Source organism: Taudactylus pleione, unplaced genomic scaffold (genome assembly GCF_031769625.1).
Source record: "Taudactylus pleione unplaced genomic scaffold, aTauple2 ptg000265l, whole genome shotgun sequence".
Taxonomy (NCBI): domain Eukaryota; kingdom Metazoa; phylum Chordata; class Amphibia; order Anura; family Myobatrachidae; genus Taudactylus; species Taudactylus pleione.
This window is the reverse complement of record NW_028284667.1, coordinates 6,653,070-6,674,682: the sequence shown is the minus strand read 5'-3', so window position 1 is coordinate 6,674,682 and position 21,613 is coordinate 6,653,070. Positions and strand designations below refer to the sequence as shown.

At 40.5% G+C, this 21,613-nt stretch overlaps 2 protein-coding genes across 5 annotated transcripts in view; one reads left to right on the top strand and one right to left on the bottom strand.

The window, feature by feature from the left end:
- SENP7 (SUMO specific peptidase 7) overlaps positions 1-13,103 on the bottom strand; it is a 112,854-nt gene extending 99,751 nt beyond the window's left edge. Inside the window, exons 1-4 of one of the 3 annotated variants that reach the window (XM_088481137.1) lie at positions 12,721-13,103; positions 10,996-11,071; positions 10,184-10,291; positions 8,709-8,803 (exon numbers count right to left, since the gene is read on the bottom strand). In XM_088481137.1, the coding sequence (XP_088337263.1) occupies positions 8,709-8,803; positions 10,184-10,291; positions 10,996-11,058 (266 nt within the window). In that variant the 5' untranslated portion in view covers positions 11,059-11,071; positions 12,721-13,103. The remainder of the gene's footprint in view (positions 1-8,708; positions 8,804-10,183; positions 10,292-10,995; positions 11,072-12,720) is intronic. The other 2 variants (XM_088481138.1, XM_088481139.1) reach the window with 2 other exon arrangements.
- On the top strand, positions 13,068-20,202 carry LOC148513986 (putative protein ARB2BP). 2 transcript variants are annotated; one of them, XM_088481140.1, is made up of 3 exons: positions 13,156-13,187; positions 17,291-17,657; positions 18,575-20,202. In XM_088481140.1, the coding sequence occupies exon 3, from the start codon at positions 18,580-18,582 to the stop codon at positions 19,651-19,653; it is 1,074 nt and encodes a 357-aa protein (XP_088337266.1). In that variant the 5' UTR covers positions 13,156-13,187; positions 17,291-17,657; positions 18,575-18,579; the 3' UTR covers positions 19,654-20,202. The 2 variants fall into 2 exon arrangements, with proteins under 2 accessions (XP_088337267.1, XP_088337266.1); XM_088481141.1 differs by lacking the exon at positions 17,291-17,657 and having other exon boundaries at positions 13,068-13,187.
- The last annotated feature ends 1,411 nt before the right edge of the window (positions 20,203-21,613 follow it).

The following is a 21,613-nucleotide window of genomic DNA, read 5'->3' as shown; positions in this document are numbered from 1 at the left end:
GTTTTCCAAATAAAAAATAAAATAAAAAATCACACGGACCTCAAACCAAATTGTGGAATACTGCGGGTATGCGTGCTCCCAATACCCACGGTATTCAATTTTAAAAAAAAAAATACACACAGAATTTTCAGCACTGAAAACCCCGTGGCGAGAGAAAAAAAAAAAGCCTACTTACCTGTCCGTTGGTCTCCACAGCTCCCAGTCATCTCCCCTCCATCATTGCACTGGGGAGGGAAGGTGGCTGCTAGGAGATGTAGCTCTTCCTGCAGCTGCCTCCGTCAGGGCTCACACACACACACACACACACACACACAAATTACTACACACAATCACTCAACATACTTACACACATCGCTGCTGCAGGACACCGGGTCTTGACCCTCTAGGGCAGGCATGTCAAACTCAAAATACCAAGCGGGCAGAATATTCAAGGTCTAAGAGTGTGTGGACCACAAGAATAATAATAATAAAAAAAAAAAAAAAAAAGGTCTTCTATGCAATTTTGAAAGGGTTATTAATAAAAACCAATGCAGTGCCCCCTGTAGTAGTGCCCCTTATGCAATGCCCCCTGTATTAGAGCTCCTTATGCAATGCCACTGCAGTTGTGCCCCTTATACAATGCACCCAGTAGTGTCCTTATGCAGAGCCCCCGTTAATGCCCCTTATGCAGAGCCCCCAGTAATGCCTCTTATTCAATGCCCCCTGTATTAGAGCCCCTTACGCAGTGCCCCTTGTAGTGTCCATTATGCAGTGCCCCTGCATAAGAGCTCCTTATGCAATGCCCCCTGTATTAGAGCCACTTAGGCAGTGCCCCCAGTAGTGCCCATTATACAGTGCACCCAGTAGACCCCCTTATGCTGTGCCCCCCAGTAATGCCCTTTATGCTGTGCCCCCAGCCAGTATAGAACAGGCCCCACTTACCTCTATTCACGCTGGCCACCGCCCTGCATCACTGGGAACGCTGGCCTCTGAAGCGATCAGAGGCTTCTCTGATCGCTTCAGAGACCAGCGTTCCAAATTTAAACACAAATATCACGTGGCCCAGTCACCCCTGCCGCGATCGGAGCGGAGCTCCGAAGGCGGCAGGGGTGACTGGGCCGCATAATATATGTATTTGGGCCCACATGGTTGGGCCACATAAAATGCTTCTTTGGGCCGCATGCGGCCCGCGAGTTTGACATGCCTGCTCTAGGGAGAAGACACTGCTTCAGAAGGTAAGTATTTACTAAATTAAGCTAATTGGAAACTTCCAATTGTTTAATCAGTCAGTAGGAGGGGTGCCGCCGGGGTCCTAAAGCATTTCCCGATGATTTTTCCTAAAAATATGGATTTAACGAAAAATTGGTCGTGCTCTGGAGGTGCTCAAAAAATAATAATAAAAAAAAAATATATCAATCTATCTCCCGGTGCTCAAAAAATGAAAACTACCGCAATAATTGAATAGCAAAACTCCCGTACCTGCAGGTAAAACCCCACAGGTGCGGGATTTTTGCTATTCTCGCACCTAATTGAATATGTCCCTAAGACTCACCTACACTGAAACGAAAGATGGTTACACACTAAAAATGACTGATAGGCCATTTACACACTTACCAATTGTCGGCCCGATGTGTCGTGCCTGACGTCACAACTGGGCGGGCAATTACATGTCGTCAGTCACTGGTGGCCTCTGCAGCAAGTGTCGTACACACAGTATGATGAGAAGAAATATCTGCAGATATATCGGCCATCGGATTTGCTGCACAGCCAACGCAATAGGTCTGTGAACAACGTTGTTCACAGACTTATCGTCTGTACACACTGCCCGACACCCTCACAATATATCAGACATTCAATTGAACGGGCAATATATCTTCCATTGTGTACCCAGCGGCTAAGACCATGAAAAACAGCAGAGACCATTAAGTCATCCTCCTCCACCAAACTTCACAGTCAATGGTAAATATTTGGCCAGGACGTGTTCGCCTGCCATCAATCAAACCCAGATTCAACCTCTGGATCGCCAGTTTGAAGCTTGATGCATCACTCCAGAGAACACATTTACATCATTCCACCCTTTAGCATTGTGTATGGAGATTGGAGGCTAGTGTGAAGCTTCTGACAAACAGTTCTTTTGTCGACGTTGGCCCATTCGGTGATCGTGTTGCCTACTGTTGCACAGCTGAGGTGCTGTTGCTCCTACCACTATACAATAACAGCATTTACAGTTTACTGGGGCAACTCCAAAATTTGATGAACTGACAAGTTGGAAAAGGGGACAACCTAGGACAGTGCCACGTTAAAAGTCACTGAGTTCTTCATTCTACAGCTGAAAAGGCCAAACCTAGTAACTAGTACGGGTGCCCATATCTGCCATCATTCCCATACTGGACTTTACTTTGCTATGAACCTTACAACCATGTGAATGTAAGGTTCATGGTTCAGGATTTGACTCACTCGTAGAAATGACGATGAGTACTTGGATGACGGAAAGCCATAGTTCCGGCCACTGTGTGTCAAATTTTTATGATGGTCAATTCCTCGCTGCACTACCCCAACCTCCCCCATCACAAACAGAAAGAAAATGGTATAAAGATCCTTTACAGTAATTCTAAAAATAAAATAAAAATAACACTTCCTTTTCAACTCAATTATAAACAGTGCTTGGAGATTAATGTGAATTATGAAAACATGGTACCGAAATTGTGTAACCAACATTTACTCGTAGAATAAACAATGACAATTTGTATAGGACAGCCATGTGCAAGAATAAAACTAAAACGTTTATGAATGCTAAAAATATTGACTATGAAGAATGATTTAAATACTCCACCTGCCTACATACACTGCATGCTACATCCCTTTATAAGTCTACTGGTCTAATATATTGCTTACCCAAATGTTGAGGACATCTGTTCATTCATGGGAAAGGGATAAATGATTATTTACAGTTAATTACATTAGTGGTAAACCCTCTGCTTCTGCTTAGATCTGTTAGAATAGGTACAGTAGTACTATACAGAGTAAATTAAGAGTAAGGAACAAGGCTATAATAATGGAAATACATGGTCGCCTTCTTTTGAGAGCCAAACTTCACATAGCAAAAGAAAACAAAGATGGCTGTGTCCCAGAATGGCATTGGTACAAATAATTTAAATGTAGGAGATTAAATCACTATTATTAATTGGTTACCATCATAACCAATGCTGATTTGTTTGTTTTCCTTTGTAAAGAGTGAAAACTGTAACCTATAAAATAATGGTGATGCCTTGATTTGAGGATTACATAGAACCTGTATTCTATTGAAACTTGGTGGCTAGTATTACTTTAAAAGAACACAATCAAAAAGGATAAAGCACTCAATTCCCAATATGATAATATTAAAAAGGATAATAACAATAATAAAAACCCTAGTCTATAGCTGCTGTCCAGGTAAAGGTGTATGCTCTAACACCTATATAAAAAAACAAAAAAGGCACAAGATAGATAGCGCTCACAGATAGGGAATCATTTAATACATATAGATTAAATATTACATAAATAACATAACAAAATATAAAATAATATACACAAGATCAAAAGAAACCGGCCGGTCTGTACAAAAAAAGTTAGATTCCTTCAATTGAGAATATGGTATAAGCAAGGCTCCAATGATGGCTATACCGTAGCTTGGGTTAGTAGTCAAGCACAGTTTGGCACATGGTGATTTGTTTAGTTGGTTAGTTAAGCATAAGCAGCAGTTATATAGCTTATTTAGAACAGCTATTCGTGTTAGTCATACAATGAATCATCAATCATCAGAGCAACCATATATACTTTATATCTTATAGCAAGACTCCAACGAGTGAACAGATGGGTGGTTTGGATAAAGATCTTATTAGATATGCAGTTATTTGTTAGTAGCAGCAAGCATGATTAATGCAAAGAAATACTTCAAACAGCGTTGCAGCAGGACTTATTTAGCCACATACATCTCAGGCTTAGATCCACCTCTATGGATGTTTTAGGACCAGCCAAATCCAATCCTCAGCTCATTAAAAACGAGCTTGTACTCACAGTTCACCGTTCTCCCGGGAGATGCAAAAAAAAATATTTAAACCAGCTGGTTGTATGATCGAGTGCAGAATGACCAAGTGCAATCTCTTTCACTTTACGCATTTCTCCGCCTCCTTAACGCTCAGCGGCTTCCTCAGAAGTTATATGAAATATTGGGTAATAAGCATAAGATCACACTATAAACAGACGTAGCCCTCAAGAGAGGTCAATAATTATCTGGCTGCTGTTTTGGGTCATACACTGCAATTTGTCATAGTCTAAAGTGTTCTGTTTGGCACAGAGTGGGCTGATCCTGGCTCTCACCACTTAAAGATTGTACCAAAGTAATGGTGGTGGAGAATTTTATTGCGTACCTCCCTCAGAATGTTCCTCTGTGGTTCGACTCATCCCCCCTCCCCCATATCACCAACAACATCTCTGACAACATTGTCCTATGTGCTTCTTTTCTGACCACTGCCTCACCTCCACTCCGATCACATATCTCGTGTGTATAATTATATATATATATATATATATATATATATATATATATATATATATATATATACACACACATACATACACACACACAAGAAATAAAAAAAAAGGAGGGAGGGGGAAGGGGGTACGAAAATTATATATATATATATATATATATATATATATATACACACACACACACACACACACACTGAACCATATATCAAGGGGAGCTATCCTCATTCAAACTGAACAGAAACAGGTTAGTCAAGGGAGGTTTATAAACAAGTTGAGCGTCTTCACCATCCATAACATTCATGCCAGGCCCACCATTTAATAAACAGAGATGAAACCTAAGATGAATAGGGCACAGGAGCTGTTTAGATCTCAAAGTGGTAATGGACTTTATGGAACACCTTGAGCAAGGAGGGAAGGAACGGTTGCTTCCAACATTGAGCTAGAGCAGCCCTTGTCCCTATGAAAATATGGCCTAACACACATCTCTGGGATGGTTGTACTAAAGCAGTGTCAGGTGAGGGAGTTCTAGAAATCCCTAACAGCTTGCCAATCAGGATTAAAATAAAACTCCACCCAAAAACTCTGAAGCACGATATAGACCCAAAAAACATAAAAAAAATATGGTTAACCTCCACATAGTTCCGCCAAAATAACCTAAAACTGCATCGGCCACATAGTATGCAGACGACCAAGAGTAGGATACAGGCTTCACTCTCTCAAGCTTTAAACCTTCAGTCATTAAAGCTTACCAGCCTTCCTCATAACTCAGGATTCACCTCCTCTACCCCTCCAACATGTATCCTTCCCAGTTCGTCCTCCAACTGTTCACACCTTCTCTTAGTGTACAAGCTTCCTCTTGTTCTCGTACTAGCACTATCCATGTCAACAGTACTCTGTTCCCAAGTCTCCTATTCCCCTTCAGTGACTGACACTGTGTGCTCATTCATATATTGTGTACTGAACTGACTCACCACTGCATGCTTCTTCAACCTACAGCAAGATGCCCTACTCTTGCACTATTTGTCCAATCCAGTCTGTGGTTTTATAATAATATTTCACACTAATGATTTGTGTCTCATGCTATGGTTATCTGTTGTGTATTGTATTTATACAATGTTAATTTGCAGTAAACACTTTGTGGTAGTGGTAGTGATAACAATAAGAATTTCAACACGAATACATGCAGTTGAATTGAATGTTTCCACTGAGTATGGACATTTTGCTGCCTTTTCTACCCTACCAAGCTGGAGAATGTATTAGATGTTGGTAGATTTCACATTACTCCACAGACATGCACAGATACAACATTTAAAGCGGATCCATAGGTTGCTACAGAGGAGCATGTACCACATAATTTGCAGCAAAAAGTTGTTTCAATGTCTGCCTGCCATCTCTTTTCATTGTGGGATATCATTTAATATTTATGATGTGATACTAGTGGGTAATTACATACTGGTCAAATAGATGCGGATTTAAAATCTCAAACTGCATTGATGTGTCCATAAAATATACAATACGCTCTCTGTGCACCACTAATCAAGTGCCTATATAAATATTTTGTATGAGTTATAGCTAGTAGCAGAATCGGTTTCCATTGTGTAATAATACTTTAGAGGCCTCATGGAAGCCTTCTATATATGCTCTGCCAACTAGACGTTGGCCAGATTTTCCAACTCTGAAGCAGTAAAAATAGATATTAGTATTGTCTGTTAATTTTGGCAATTCACATTTCAAAAGTGCTCATTTGCACTCTTGCATTGAAAACAGTAGATTTGCCTATCCTGTTATTCCGCACAGGGTAAAAATGCAGTCACCTCTAGATAGTCACTATAACTGCTACAGTTTGCTGAATACTTTGCCACTAAATGCAAAGTTAATAAAGGAGCATTAATAAGACAGTCATACACACAGAGCTTTCTACTTGGTACTGCAATTGGCCAGAGAAACTACTATATAAAAGCCTGTTAAAACAAATCCTGAATAGATTATTACACACTTCCCTCGAAAAGAAAATTTGCATAAAACAATATGATAAGCACATAAAGCACCTTTAAAAATGGACTGCCTTTAGGATAGGTCCCTATACACTGAAGTGCCAAAAGTCATGGGATATGAGTATGTTAAGGTTATGGTAGGTGGTGCCACCATACTGTGAGATCTTGGAAATGCCCAGACCTGCTGTAATCTGACATCTCGTGGGTCAGTTTGAACACCGGCTAGACTGCTGATGGCAAGGCAGCGAATGGGGCATGATAGTGGGTGCCCGCGGACGGAATATTTCGTATCTGAATAGAGTGCCCGTTAACACGACAACACCGGACACAGCGCCTCACCTGGGCTTGTGATGTTGCTAATTATACCCTGGAGAACTGACAACATGCAACATGGTCAGATGAGTTCCATTTGTTTTCGGCTGATGGTAGGGTAAAGGTGTGGCGCAGACCCCATGAGGCCATGGACCCCAGTTGTCAGCATAGCACTGTGCAGGGTGGTGTTGGTTCCATAATGGTGTGGGGTGTGTTCACGTGGCATTGCTTGATGACCATTTGCTACCTCTATGCGCCAATATCAGGGAGCTGTGGGAAGCTGTCCAGATGGTATGGGTCAACATCTCTCCAAAGGTCTTCTGTCCACTTGTAGGATCAGTCCCACGTTGAGTTGCTGCACTTTGCCGGGCTAAATGGGGTCCTACACTAGACTAGGCACCTATCATGACTTTTGGCACTTCAGTATATGCTAGATTTCACATAGGGGTTGGCTATGGGATGCCGGCAGTCGGGTTCCCAGCGGTCAGAATCCCAACATGGTTAACATACCGACACTTGTTGCTAACCCTCTCCCAACCCTAACCCTCCCTTTTTGGCGCCGAACCCAAACCACCCCCCTTAGTGCTGCACGCCGGAATGCTGACTACATCCCTTCACAGAGTACTGTAAAAATTAAAAGAACGTAAAAAAACAATAAAAAAAAAAAAACAATACACCTAACAACTGTTAATAGTAACCCCACATTTCTGCACTTTATTTTAGTGATAAGTGCAAAATATACAACATTTTATGTGAAAAACATAACCCCTAAGCTCTAGATATTCATTTGACACACCACCAAGTAGAACATTTATCTCTCCAGGTTATGTGCTTCCCAATGATGTCAGGTATGTGATGTAGAGGCCAAGGGCTAGTACCCCTAAGAGAGATGCACTGCACTATAGATAATCTAAGGTTAGATATAAGACAGTGGCTATAATAGCCCAAGAACATTTTAAGTTGGGTTATTTTCTTTTCGAGAACAAAAATATGTAAAACATTCTCTCTCATGTGTAAACCACTGGGAAATAAATGAGTTATGTGCACACCTGTAAATTCCTCCAGAATGTAAGCTCTCACGATCAGGGCCCTCTCTGTCTCATGTTAAAATGACGATCTGACGGCATGTTTATGCTGTATGATAACACGTGACTCTGATGAGAGGTTTAATTTAATTTGCATTTCACTACATGACGTTCTACTGCTATGTGCCGTTTTAGTCACAAAGGGACAACCATTCACACTCACTAGCAAAAAGAATTTTCAAATAAATTGTAAGCATACATTGTGTAGAATTAATTCTATAACAAACACCATGCCACATTGTCTACACCGGGACCCCGAAGACTATTTGAGCCTACAATAGTCATTTCAAATCAACCGTCGGGAATATGACACGGTAGTCTCCTAAGAACGTCCAGGGGACTCATGAATTTCGGTAGTCCCGCCATAGTAAATCACCCTCTTGCATCCAAACAACATCCTTATCAAATAAATGGACAGAGAATCACACCATCTATACCCTGCCCCACCTCCTTCATAATCACACGATTTGTGGCATTGTGCCGCTGGGGGTGGGGAGGCACCTAATGAAACAAAGCACCGCGTACCCACAGTGGCCACCTGCATCTCCCCTCTGTAATTATGACATATGGCATGAATACCATCTTGGCCCATGAAGAGAACTTCAAATACAGGTACCACTAACCACTGGTTAGAAACACTGTTGCAAAAAGGTACCAGTTAGGATTTCCATTTACAAAACAGACCCTTTGAGTCTATTGTAATTATCCTTAAAAATGCAGTCAATATAACTAGATAATAACAATTGTAATATTAGGAAAGTAATCTATTAAGAAAATAGAGGAGAATAAATGGATGCACAATTACCTGGAAAACTTGTAACTGCCATGTGGTTTATAATATGAATGGGAGTGCATATTCCTTGGCACATTATATGATTCATAAGCGGAATTATAGGGCCGCTGCAAAACAGAACATATATAAGTATACGCAAACACAAGTAATTCAGCACATGTACCAATAACACCTACATTATGAGGTGATAGCAATAAGTGGTGCAGTCTATGGTTCCTTAAAATTATCATTTGGCTTTTATTTTTGGACTCTCTCTAGAATTCTAGATTTACTTTATGCCAGAATAAACCAATAAAAGATTTCAGTAAATAGCTGTAGGGGGACATAGACGTTGGATTCGGTTTCTCCACTAGGTGGTAGAGAATAGGATACGAAATAGACGCCACATCTTCCCTATAACCATCTTCCTCACACTCAGTGTAACAGAGTAGATATCATACATACCATGGTAGACTGGCCTGAATGAGAGGAGGAATGTCTATAGCGGATCTGCAGATATATTTGCCATCGGCTGTGCAGCACAGCCGACGCAATATATATGAACGACATAGTTCACAAACATATTGCTGGGCATATCGCACATATATACCGACGGGAAAATTATTTATTGGCCAATCAATTGATCGGCCAATATATCTGCCAGTGTGTAGCCAGTATTAGATGCATTTTTGTCAAAAAAGACGCCCAACTCTGGCAGAGGACTTGACGGCTCACTCACGCCAGGCAAGTCTCGCTGCGTGGTGTATTGAGGCTAGATGTATGAGGACACACCCTCACTGTGATGGTACTTTAATTATCTAGACCTATGAACCTAACAATTTCTTGCCTGGGATGACTATAAAAAGCACTTATTTTCAAGTGCCCTGCTCTTAAATCCTCAATCTGCACAGAATAAGACTACACTTTACCAATGTGAGAAACGTTCACACCGACAACATACTAGTAATTAAATGTATTTATTTATAGACCGCTACATATATATGATATTCACTATCATGAAACATATTTGAAAACTGAGGTCATCAGTCTTTACAAAAACAAAAATATCTATTAGAAAAGTCATGAAAATTTGAATAGTGTCCTTATTTATACAGATACAAAAGTATGGCACAGAGCTTTCCGTTTATCATAATGTGCAGTACGCACTTTACGCTTTTGAAACAAGTCTTTCCAATGTATATTCCTTGAGCTTTATTATTCATGGCAACATTGGAAAGCACCATCAACAGAACCAATTAAAATAATACAGAAAAACCCCTTTCTAGTAAGATCACTAATGGCTGTTTTGCACATACTGTACATCTGCTAAACTGTGGTCACGACACAGTTAATTATGCAACCTTGGGTATGGAGTTAGTTCCATCAATTATTTTGGTAACAATACTGTATTTATGAAAACAAAATTACTGATTTGATAGTAGATGGCACGTGGACATCCATTATAAGTAGTGTGTAACACTTTGCTAATTGTATACAGCGTGCATTACCTTCCGGATAGTCACATTGCTGAAATCCGGATTAGCTAGTCTTGATAATGGGGAACTGATTGGAACTTCTTCACACCAATCTTCTGCTTTTTTCTTTGGAATCTTAAACTAAACATACAAAACAAATATATTTAAAATAAATGACCTTCCATCACAGGTAACCTAAATTGTAACAACGCATCAAATTTATTTAAAACTCTACCTAAAATGTATTTTGTAGTTAATTTCCCCTCCTCCAAACTGGTAGAAATGTGAAGGTCTCATGATCATATCATCATGTATCACCAAACATATTTGTATGGGGCTGCAACACTTCCTTTAGGAGTGGTGGTGCTCCAAATCTGTCTCTGGTGCCTCCAGAAAGCAACAAATAAATGTAATAGTTCCAGATTAGGCAAGACATCAGATAGAATAAGTTTCAGAAGACCACATGTACCTGATAGTTGTGCACGCTGTAACCCTAAATGTCATGTGAAATAAACAAGCTTGTAACAGTTCATCTGAAACGCGGGCTGTCTGAAGGTGTGTTCCTTAATCTGGAACAATTTGCATTTGTTCACATAAGCATGTACACATCTATTGAGTGGCCACACTACACAGGTCCTCCTATTACACCAATATCCGGAAATACTGCCAAATACACCTATGGCCAAATCGAACACAGATTCAGTTCTTTGGCCTACCAGGCTAAATAACCACATGTGAGACTGCTAAGATCAGCATAAATTAAGTGTTTTCTATAAATAAATGCACTCTCTTTTAAAAGGTTTAAATGTACCAATATTGAAAATTGTTTTGGAACATATACATACCCCACTAGTTTTTCCGTTTGCTTGAATTAATGGTGGGGATTCTTTTTTTGGTTTTCCCATCATGATAATTTAGGCACTAGAAAACAAATGTTATATCAAAGTCATATTTCAGAGACAGTTCATGATTCTGACACAGTACAGAACATTAATGGAATGTAAAAAAAATAAAAAATTCATCTAAATATTAATAAAACACTTATTGTACAATACTTCAGTGAAGTGGTTCCCAAACTTTCTTGAATCACAGTGCCCTAGAGTTTCAACATTTTTATGTCCCAACATCCCTAGGCCAACAGTTTCTTTTTGAGAAACTCTGCAAAAATGATTACATTAAGTAAATTGTGCTTACCTGTAAGGTTTAGGTTCAGCGATGTGGATAGGACAGTGATTTTGATTGTCCACATATTTTATGATTGGCAGCCACCAGCTCTGGTTTTGTGTATCACATGTACCACATAAATAATTAGATTTGGTCCTGGACCACCATCCCCTGGCACCCCTGGGTGTCACTGTGCCTAGTTTGGGAACCACTGCTCTGGTGTTAAATTAGCACATATTAAACATGCTGTCCCAAAATGCCTAAAGTATGAGCAATTTGATCATGACAGACTATAACAAAACTGAATTGTCGTGCAGTTCTAATAGCAAATAGATCCTTATCGGATTTCCCAAAAAAATATAGGATTTTAATTATACACTAAATAAGAGATTAAATCCAGTACACAAGTAAACAATTGCAAGTTAATAGAACGGTGCAAACCTGCACAATGAAAACATCAAGACTAATACAAAATATACTTTATTCTTTATAGTAAATTTTTAAATGTAAGTTCTATAACCATATATAGGACGTGAAATTTCAATCCCTATATTTAAACATGGTTATTAGCGTTTGATTCCTTCCTCTACAATATAATCTAGTTAAAGATTTAATTAAAATTTTATATGGGTGTGTCACAGTATATAGTTCTTTATATATGCATCCTTAACCTTGTTTAGGGTGATCACAGCTATAGTGATCACCCTACAGTAATTAAACATAAAACACATGTATAGACTACAGATATTTTTGTGCACACACTTGCTGTATATAGGTGTTATGCATCAGTGCAACACACACCTGCTGTATATATTCCTTGCAACAGTGAACACACACCTGCTGTATATATCTGTATGTATTAGTGAGATACAGTGCACACACCTGCTGTATATATTAGTGAGACACAGTGCACACACCTGCTGTATATATTAGTGAGACACACTGAGCACACACACTTGCTGTATATATTAGTGTGACACACTGTGCACACACTTGCTGTATATATTAGTGAGACACACAGTGAACACACACCTGCTGTATATATTAGTGAGACACACAGTGAACACACACCTGCGGTATATATTAGTGAGACACAGTGCACACACCTGCTGTATATATTAGTGAGACACAGTGCACACACCTGCTGTATATATTAGTGAGACACACTGAGCACACACACTTGCTGTATATATTAGTGTGACACACTGTGCACACACCTGCTGTATATATTAGTGAGACACGCTGTGCACACACTTGCTGTATATATTAGTGAGACACACAGTGAACACACACCTGCTGTATATATTAGTGAGACACACAGTGAACACACACCTGCGGTATATATTAGTGAGACACACTTGCTGCATATATGTGTATGTATTAGAGACACACTTAGCAGGACATACCCTAGCAGCGGCACATACACTCAACGAGGGCACATTAGTGGTATGTATCAGTGTAAGGGGCAGCAGATGGGCGCACACTGATGATGCGATGTGATGAGACCATGTCAGACCTATTACACGTAGGAGACATATACGGCGATCATGACGTCACAAACTGGTAAGAAGGAAGATGCGCCACTCCTGGGATTACATGTCGCCGTCACATATTGTACTCAATGCCCAGTGCCGGGCCGTCCACACTGCTAGCTGTCACTGTGCGATTATAACCGTCTACTCCCAGTTCCAAGCGGTGAGAGCCGCAGCTGAGCTGCCCCTGCTGTCTTCCAGTCTCTTGTTGTAACTTGTATGGCGGATGTGACATGAAATACAGGAGGCGGGCAAAGTGAGGTCATGTGACTACCTGGGCGCACTGTCACGTGATTGTGATTTTGGTCAGCACGCAGGGCACACAACAGTCGCAGCAGCAAGTGAGTTCTACCTTTTGTCTCCCGGCCATTGTGTGTGCATTCCTGATCACTACAGGTGCAAAGTGCTTAGCTGGGGCCTCCTAAACAATCCTTATGTTCCTTATAATGATATCTCTACAATAGTGATCGCATAAATCCCAAGCCCATTACTTTTTGAAGTGTAATAATAGTTTTTCAGCCTTTTAAACTTATTTTCAATTTATGATTAAGAAGATTAATTGAATTAGGTAAGTCTGGTGTGCCAGATAATTCTTAAGTACTTTATTAAACATTTTTTTTATGGTTTTAAAATATAATTTGTCACGTGGCATTTGTTAAGTCATATAGTAGACGGAAACCTGTATTTCCTTCGTTTGAGTTCTTATAGCTTCTTTTCCCACATATCCACAGTCTGCAGCACAAATATTTATATTTTTCTCCATTCCCGGCTAACAACCACACTTTTGATACGTAAACTTGAAAACGCTAGACCCATACATATTGATGATCTTAATAATGATCCATTTTAAAACATACCTTAAGTATTCTGAGGCATATCCTAATGTTTAAAACGTGGCGGTCATGTCAGTAATTCTGGAGTAAGAACATGGCAAAACAAAATCCCAGGAAGAAAGTAGCCAGTTTAACTTCACTACAGAAAAAGAATTCCATCCTCACCCTATAAACAGTAATCAGATTAATATCCTGGATCAGTCTCCATATATTGACATTTGCTTATTACAGCCATAAGGTGCCCATCCAATAGAAGATTAAATTGAGCGACTTAACGATATCGTTCAATCGTTTGCAAAAATGTCTAAAACGACAAGCAATGCGCGCTCCAGCTGGTCGATTAGACATCTATCATCGGCAAACATGCTGGACAACCTGATGATAACGTCAGGTTCAGCATGTTTGCAGGTGCTCGTTCAGTGAAGGCACATCACAGACTGACAAACGACTGCACGATTACAATGTCGTAATCGTGCAGTCTTTTGCCTGTCTTCTAGTGGATGGGCAGCAATAGACACAAACAAATCTGCAATTACAACCTTCCATTGTAAGGCATTCCACAGTCTGACCCTGAATGTACTGAAAACCCTGTTCTGTGGTGATAGTGAAGGCTTCATTATGCCAGGCGTAGCAGATGTCCTCTTATCAACTGCACAATCCAGGAGATAAAGGTTGTGTTTTTTTCTGCCCTCTCTTATATGGCCAGAAAATTAGTTAAACATATACAGTCAGGTCCATAAATATTGGGACATTGACAGAATTTTCATATTTTGGCCTCTATTCACCACCACAATGGCTTTGAAATGAAACAAACAAGATGTGCTTTAACTGCAGACTTTCAGATTTAATTTGAGGGTAATTACATCCAAATCAGGTGAACGGTGTAGGAATTACAACGGTTTCTATATCTGCCTCCCATTTTTTAAGGGGCCAAAAGTAATGGGACTATCAACTCAAAAGCTATTTCATGGACAGGTGTGGGCTATTCCCTCATTATTTCATTATCATTTAAACAGGTAAAAGGTCTGGAGTTGATTCTAGGTGTGACATTTGCATTTGGAATCAGTTGCTGTGGACTCTCAATATGAGATCCAAAGAGCTGTCACCATCAGTGAAGCAAGCCATCATTAGGCTGAAAAATCAAAACAAACCCATCAGAGAGATAGCAAAAACATTAGGTATGGCCAAATCAACTGTTTGGAACATTCTTAAAAAGAAAGAACGCACCGGAGAGCTCAGCAACACCAAAAGACCCGGAAGACCACAGAAAACAACTGTGGTGGAAGACAGAAGAATTATTTCCCTGGTGAAGAAAAACCCCTTCACAATAGTTGGCCAAATCAAGAACACTCTCCAGGAGGTAGGTGTATATGTGTCAAAGTCAACAATCAAGAGAAGACTTCACAAGAGTGAATATAGAGGTTTCACCACAAGATGCAAACCATTGGTGAGCCACAAAAACAGGAAGACCAGATTAGAGTTTGCCAAACAACATCTAAAAAAGCCATTACAGTTCTGGAACAACATCCTATTGACAGATGAGACAAAGATCAACTTGTACCAGAGTGATGGGAAGAGAAGGAAAGGAACTGCTTATGATCCAAAGCATACCACCTCATCAGTGAAGCATGGTGGTGGTAGTGTCATGGCATGGGCATGTATGGCTGCCAATGGAACTGGTTCCCTTGTATTTATTGATGATGTGACTGCTGACAAAAGCAGCAGAATTAATTCTGAAGTGTTTCGGGCAATATATGCTCATATTCAGTCAAATGCTTCAGAACTCATTGGACAGTGCTTCACAGTGCAGATGGACAATGACCCGAAGCATACTGCAAAAGCAACCAAAGAGTTTTTTTAAGGCTAAAAAGTGGAATGTTATGCAATGGCCAAGTCAATCCCCTGACCTGAATCCGATTGAGCATGCATTTCACTTGATGAAGACAAAACTGAAGGGAAAATGCAGCAAGAACAAGCAGGAACTGAAGACATTTGCAGTAGAGGCCTGGCAGAGCATCGCCAGGGATGAAACCCAGCGTCTGGTGATGTCTATGCGTTCCAGACTTCAGGCTGTAATTGCCTGCAAAGGATTTGCAACAAAGTATTAAAAAGTGAAAGTTAGATTTAGGATTGTTTAGTTTGTCCAATTACTTTTGGCCCCTTAAAGAGTGGGAGGCACATATAGAAACCGTTGTAATTCCTACACCGTTCACCTGATTTGGATGTAATTACCCTCAAATTAAATCTGAAAGTCTGCAGTTAAAGCACATCTTGTTTGTTTCATTTCAAAGCCATTGTGGTGGTGAATAGAGGAAAAAAAATTTGAAAATTCTGTCAATGTCCCAATATTTACGGACCTGACTGTATATTACTATAGGATCGAAAATGAATTGAATACTTGTTATACATATATAACTATAATTAGGTGGATAGTAAAAAATATCACAATTTATTAAACAATCGGTAGAACACCGAAAATTACATGAATATATCATATACAGAATATAACTGAACTAGCTGAAGTGCCCTGCGTTGCCCTGGTTTAATCTTCAAGTTATTAAGTTATCAATGAGTTGGATGTAACTGAACATTTTAAAAATAATTAGCAGCTCTTCCAACACACCCATGAGGAAGGTACTGCCTGGCGCACTCCGCCGTGAGGTCGGTCCTGGACCCCAACCACTCCATTAGGCATCCCAGACCAATGGCCACCGCTCTGTGAAGTTTTTATCCAAATCCATCCAGTGGAAGGCCCAGAACGAGCTCCCCAGGTGAAAGGTTTGCCCAGCGTACACCAACAGAAGGTCTGACCAGGACCCTAACACCATAAAACCTGGGAAGGATCCAACTGGACCACCTCGCGTTGATTTTATCCCAGTAGGTGTAGGGGTGTCCGAATGCATAACCGGACAGACAGTAAAACAAACAGACCAGTAAATTTTATATATAAGATCCTGAGCTGTTTGTTCACTCAGATGTATGCAGTAAAGTATAGATACAAATTATATTGAGGATAATCTTCCCACCCTCCCGAATTTCTTCTCGTTCCACAATTTCACTATCTATTGATCGCACCACCATCTACTCCAGGTTGCAAGTACGCTGTTTTGTAGTTATTCTTGACTCCTCCCTCTCCTTCAAACCACACATTCACCTTCAAACCACACATTCAGTACCTTTCGCAGTCCTGCAATTTCTATCTCAGAAATATCTCCAGGATCAGACCCCTTCTCACCCTGGAGGCAACTAAGACCCTCATCCACTCACCCACTCACTGGTCATCTCCCGACTGGACTACTTTAACCTCTTATCTGGCCTCCCTGACTCTTGCCTCTCTCTACTCCAATTTGACCCCAATGCTGCTGCCTGACTCATCTTCCTCTCCTAACATACATCTGTATCCCCTCTCCTACAAGCCCTACAATTGGCTCCCCTTCACCTTCAGAACCCAATTCAAACTCCTCACACTTACTTACAAAGCCCTGACCCAATCCTCTCCCATTTACAGCTCAGACCTTATCTTCCTGTACACTCCAGCCCGCCCACTTCGCTGCACAAATGAATGCCACCACTCCACCCAACTGATTACTTCCTCTCACTCTTGTTGCCAGAGAGAAGCAGTCACCAGGGAAAGCCAGCTAGCCCCACAGTGTGTATTCCAAGCGGCTACAGAGAAGCCGGAAAAAACTAGACCCCAGTGTGTATCCCCGGTGGCTACAGAAAAGCAGCCGCCAGGAAAATCCAGCCAGCCCCCTAGTGTGTTTCCTCAGCAGCTACAGAGCAGCAGCACCTGGGAAAATCCAGTCAGCCCCCTCCAGTGTGTATCCCCAGTGACTACAGAGGAGCAGCCGCCGCGGAAATCCAGCCAGCCCCCTAGTGTGAATGTTTATCGGCTACAGAGGAGCAGCCCCTGGGAAAATCCAGTCAGCCAGCCCCCCCAGTGTGTATCCCCAGTGGCTACAAAGAAGCAGCCGCCAGGTAATCCAGCCAGCCCCCAGTATGTATCTTCGGTTGCTACAGAGGAGCAGCCACCAGGGATATCCAGCTAGCTAGCCCCATAGTGTGTATACTGAGTGGCTACAGAGGAGCAGCCACCGGCAAAAGCCAGCCTGCCTCCACTGTCCATTTGGGATGGCTATTGACCATCGATAGTTACGAACCATTGATGGTTGACTACCATTGGCTTTGTCTTCAGTGACAGAGAGCCAGTGGTTCTCTGTTATCGATGACAGACTGAGAACCGATGAATTTTTTTCTTGTTCCCAGTGCCCGATAAGCCCTGCCCCCAATGCTGATTGGCCCGCAGCTTGCCATGTCCCAGCAGCAGTGGCCATCAGGGGGTGCAAACCATCCATGGTTCACCATTGGTTTTGCGACATCAATGGTAATCACTGATGGAACCATTGATGGTGACCATCGATGGGCAGTCCACCGTTGGCCATTCCGTCCTCTTTCCCCCAGTCAGTCCAGATCATTGTTACTATCGATTTCTCCGATAACCATCAATGGTTTAAAACCATCAGCCACTGATGGTACAGCCGTCGATGGCCATCACTACAGTATACCATACAAATTGCTATTTTTGTGGTATGCTGTTTAAAAAATAATATTTTTTTTTAAATGTGTTGGATAAGTTATAAATATATCTTGACGTAATGCAATCTAAAAAAAACTATAATCTCTGTTTTTAGAAAAAAATATTAGCCAGTTAAGTGGTTAATACGTTTGCACACCTTTGACCTCACTCATAGCTCAGTCCCAAACACTGTACCCAATATTTGAGATTTGGCCTCACTAGTGACTCTTATGGTTGAAACGCATTATTTACATCATATTGTATAATGTTATGGTGTACACAAAGCAGTATTTGTAAGCTATTGTTTTTTTCTGCTTAGTGGCGATGGGAGGATTGACCAAATTCAGAGAGTGCATTGAAAGCTCTCAGAGTTTGGAGGATTTGCAGTATTATTTCAATGATCATGGAGAATTGAGGAATATAATTACTAAGGAACCTTTTGTCTACAATTGCTACAAAAATGAACACGAGAGGAACCACAAACGTTACAGAGTTCTTGGAGATATGATTACTCTGCATGTGTATGAACTTCTGGAGAAAGACTGCAACCTTGAAAGAATTACCATTCCAATTGATGCTAGTGATGAAGAACCAAAGTCTTTCTTTTTCATGAGCAAAGAAGTCTTGAGTGTACAGACAAACCTTTTTGTTCTACTTCAAGACAGCGGGGTAATCAGAGCTGGCCAGTGGAGCCAAAAAGTTATATTTCATCACTCTTTAGCCAAAGGGACACAGATCCTATATATTAAGGCTGCCTTAAGGGACAATGGCTCTGTAATTGTCTTAAATCCTAATGACAATTTTGTTGAGATGAAAGAAGAGCCCCAAACAATGGTCAAGAATGAAGAAGAATTTTGCTCTCCAGAAACCATGGTTGCAGGCGATTTATTTAGAACGCAAAGGAAAGTTATTGTCCCCAAAAGAAGTTGCAGCTCTCCAGAGGAGCATACTAGCTATGTCTGGGACCACTTTATTTCAGGAAGTGCAGCCAAGAATGTGTCATTTATTGCACATGGGTATGGTGGGTTAGTTTTTATGGACTTGCTTTGTAACAAAAGCAAAGAAGTCATGGCCAAAGTCAGTGCTGTGGCATTCATAGACTCGAGGCATCATGCACAGCATCAAGCAACATCTGAGCCTGAAATACAGACCTGGATACGGTCACATTGCCGGAGCTGGGTACTTAGCACCAAGCCTTTAGACAGACCCACTGGGTCATTGAGGAAACTAGATTGCCCAAAGGTATCTGCTGGAACAGAAAACCATGAACTTGCCCCCTCCATTACACTCCAGTCCATTTTTCGATTTCTTATCAGGTCCTCAAAGAGTCGAAGGAGATCCGTTCCACCTCCCCAAACAATGGTAACTAGAAGTACTACAAGAAATAAATCTGTCTAATTAATCAGCTACTTTAAAAATAAAGTAATAAAACAGTACACAAGTGAAGTTAGAGATCTATCTGGAATGAGATGTTGAAACACAAATGGCATATTGTGGATCATGTATGCAGAAAGAGTTAATACAGAAGAAAATCTGTCCCTCTATATGACAGTTGTCACTTCCAGACTTTTGTGTACGCCATGTACAGTTTTATCCTCTGTACATTAAATGAACACAAAGAGTTGAAAGTTATTGTACAAATTACTTTATTTGCACATGCTATTTTCAGAACATTTTCAAAGCACAGACCGTTTGTTGACAACTAAAGTAATATGGTGGAAGTGGTGATAGGAGGGGCCAAATAAAGAATTATTTGATTAGCTCTGATGTGTATACTGTTTTTTTTTTTTTTTTATGAAAACATACGCACTAATGTGAATCCAGTATTGTAGAAATATACAAATTCTGTTTTATGATATTGACTATTCTCTAATGTTAAAAACAAATACAATATAGCTGCTGCAGCATAGCATTTCAGGGTGTTAGAGCATTTTCCTACTGGTAACTTGGCTAATAGCATTACTTGAATCATTTATATCACCTGCAATTTTAAATAAAACATTTTACAAACATTTTCTGCCGACTATAAGGTTAATCTACTCTGATCAAATGGGGGTGAACACTCCTTGGTAGCAGCATGCACTTGGATTGTCCACTGTACAAGTTGTAAAACAGATTTCTATAAAAAGTGAATCTGATTATATTACTGTTAGGAATTATTTTATCCTGTGATATTTACCTAAGGGAAATCATTGTAATAATTATATTTTGAATTTAGTGACAATTTACCTCTACATTGCCTATTTTTTTGGGTTTGCTTCTCCTTAAGGTGCCCATCCACTAGCAGACAGGCAAAAGATTGCACGATTATGACATTGTAATTGTGCAGTCGTTTGTCAGTCTGATGAGCCTGCGCTGAACGAGCAGTAATTCAATGCAGGCTCATCAATCATCTGCAAACATGCTCAACCTGACGTTATCGTCAGGTTGACCAGCATGTTTGCACGATGATAGATGTCTAAACGACCAGCGGGCACGCGCATCGTTGGTCCTTTTAGACATATTTGCAAACGATTGAACGAACATTAGCGTTCAATCGCTCAACTTAATCATCTAGTGGATGGGCACCTTTAGACAGGTAAAATAATCTGAGTTCCTCATTTTTCTTGACAAACCGCTTTCAATGGATCTGATGTTAGGTGAGGTCAAGAAGGCATGTTGGGGAAAACTGGAAATAGGATTTACATATTAAGGGAATTTCAACTTTTTGCAATTACTAATGATGGCTTCCCTCTACCCAATTAATACTATTATGGAGGTTCTTCTCACAAGACGTCCAGTGTTACATTTTATCCAGGCTAATTATACTGCACTGGTAATGGTCTAGAACATGTAGATTAAAATATTCAATTAAATAATACGCCAGTTTCATACAGAACCAAACAACCTCTCATATACTCTCATTGCTAGATGTGACCCTTTCTTCATTTACATTCTAATGGAACCTTGTTTTCTTGATAAGTGTTGCATCAGTCCGGTTGAAGGGGAACTAACAAGGCAAACAAGCATCCCATCTTAACATTGTTTACCATTTTTACTTTTATCTCTATTATTATTATTATTATTATCATTTATTTATATGGCGCCACAAGTGTTCCGCAGCGCCTTACAAAGTACATAGACAAAAAAGTAACCATTGACTTACAATACAATACAATACAGGACATGGATAAACATTGCTATATTAGCGACCTTAACGCCCGCATAAGCAGCCAAGTGTTAGTTGCTCTAGTGGCTAGTAAGAGATAAATTAAATTACAGTAGGGAGAATCACAAGAGGGTAGAGGGCCCTGCTCGAAAGAGCTTACATTCTTTAAGGGAGGGGAAGACAAACAGGAGTGACACAGAATGGGGTGGG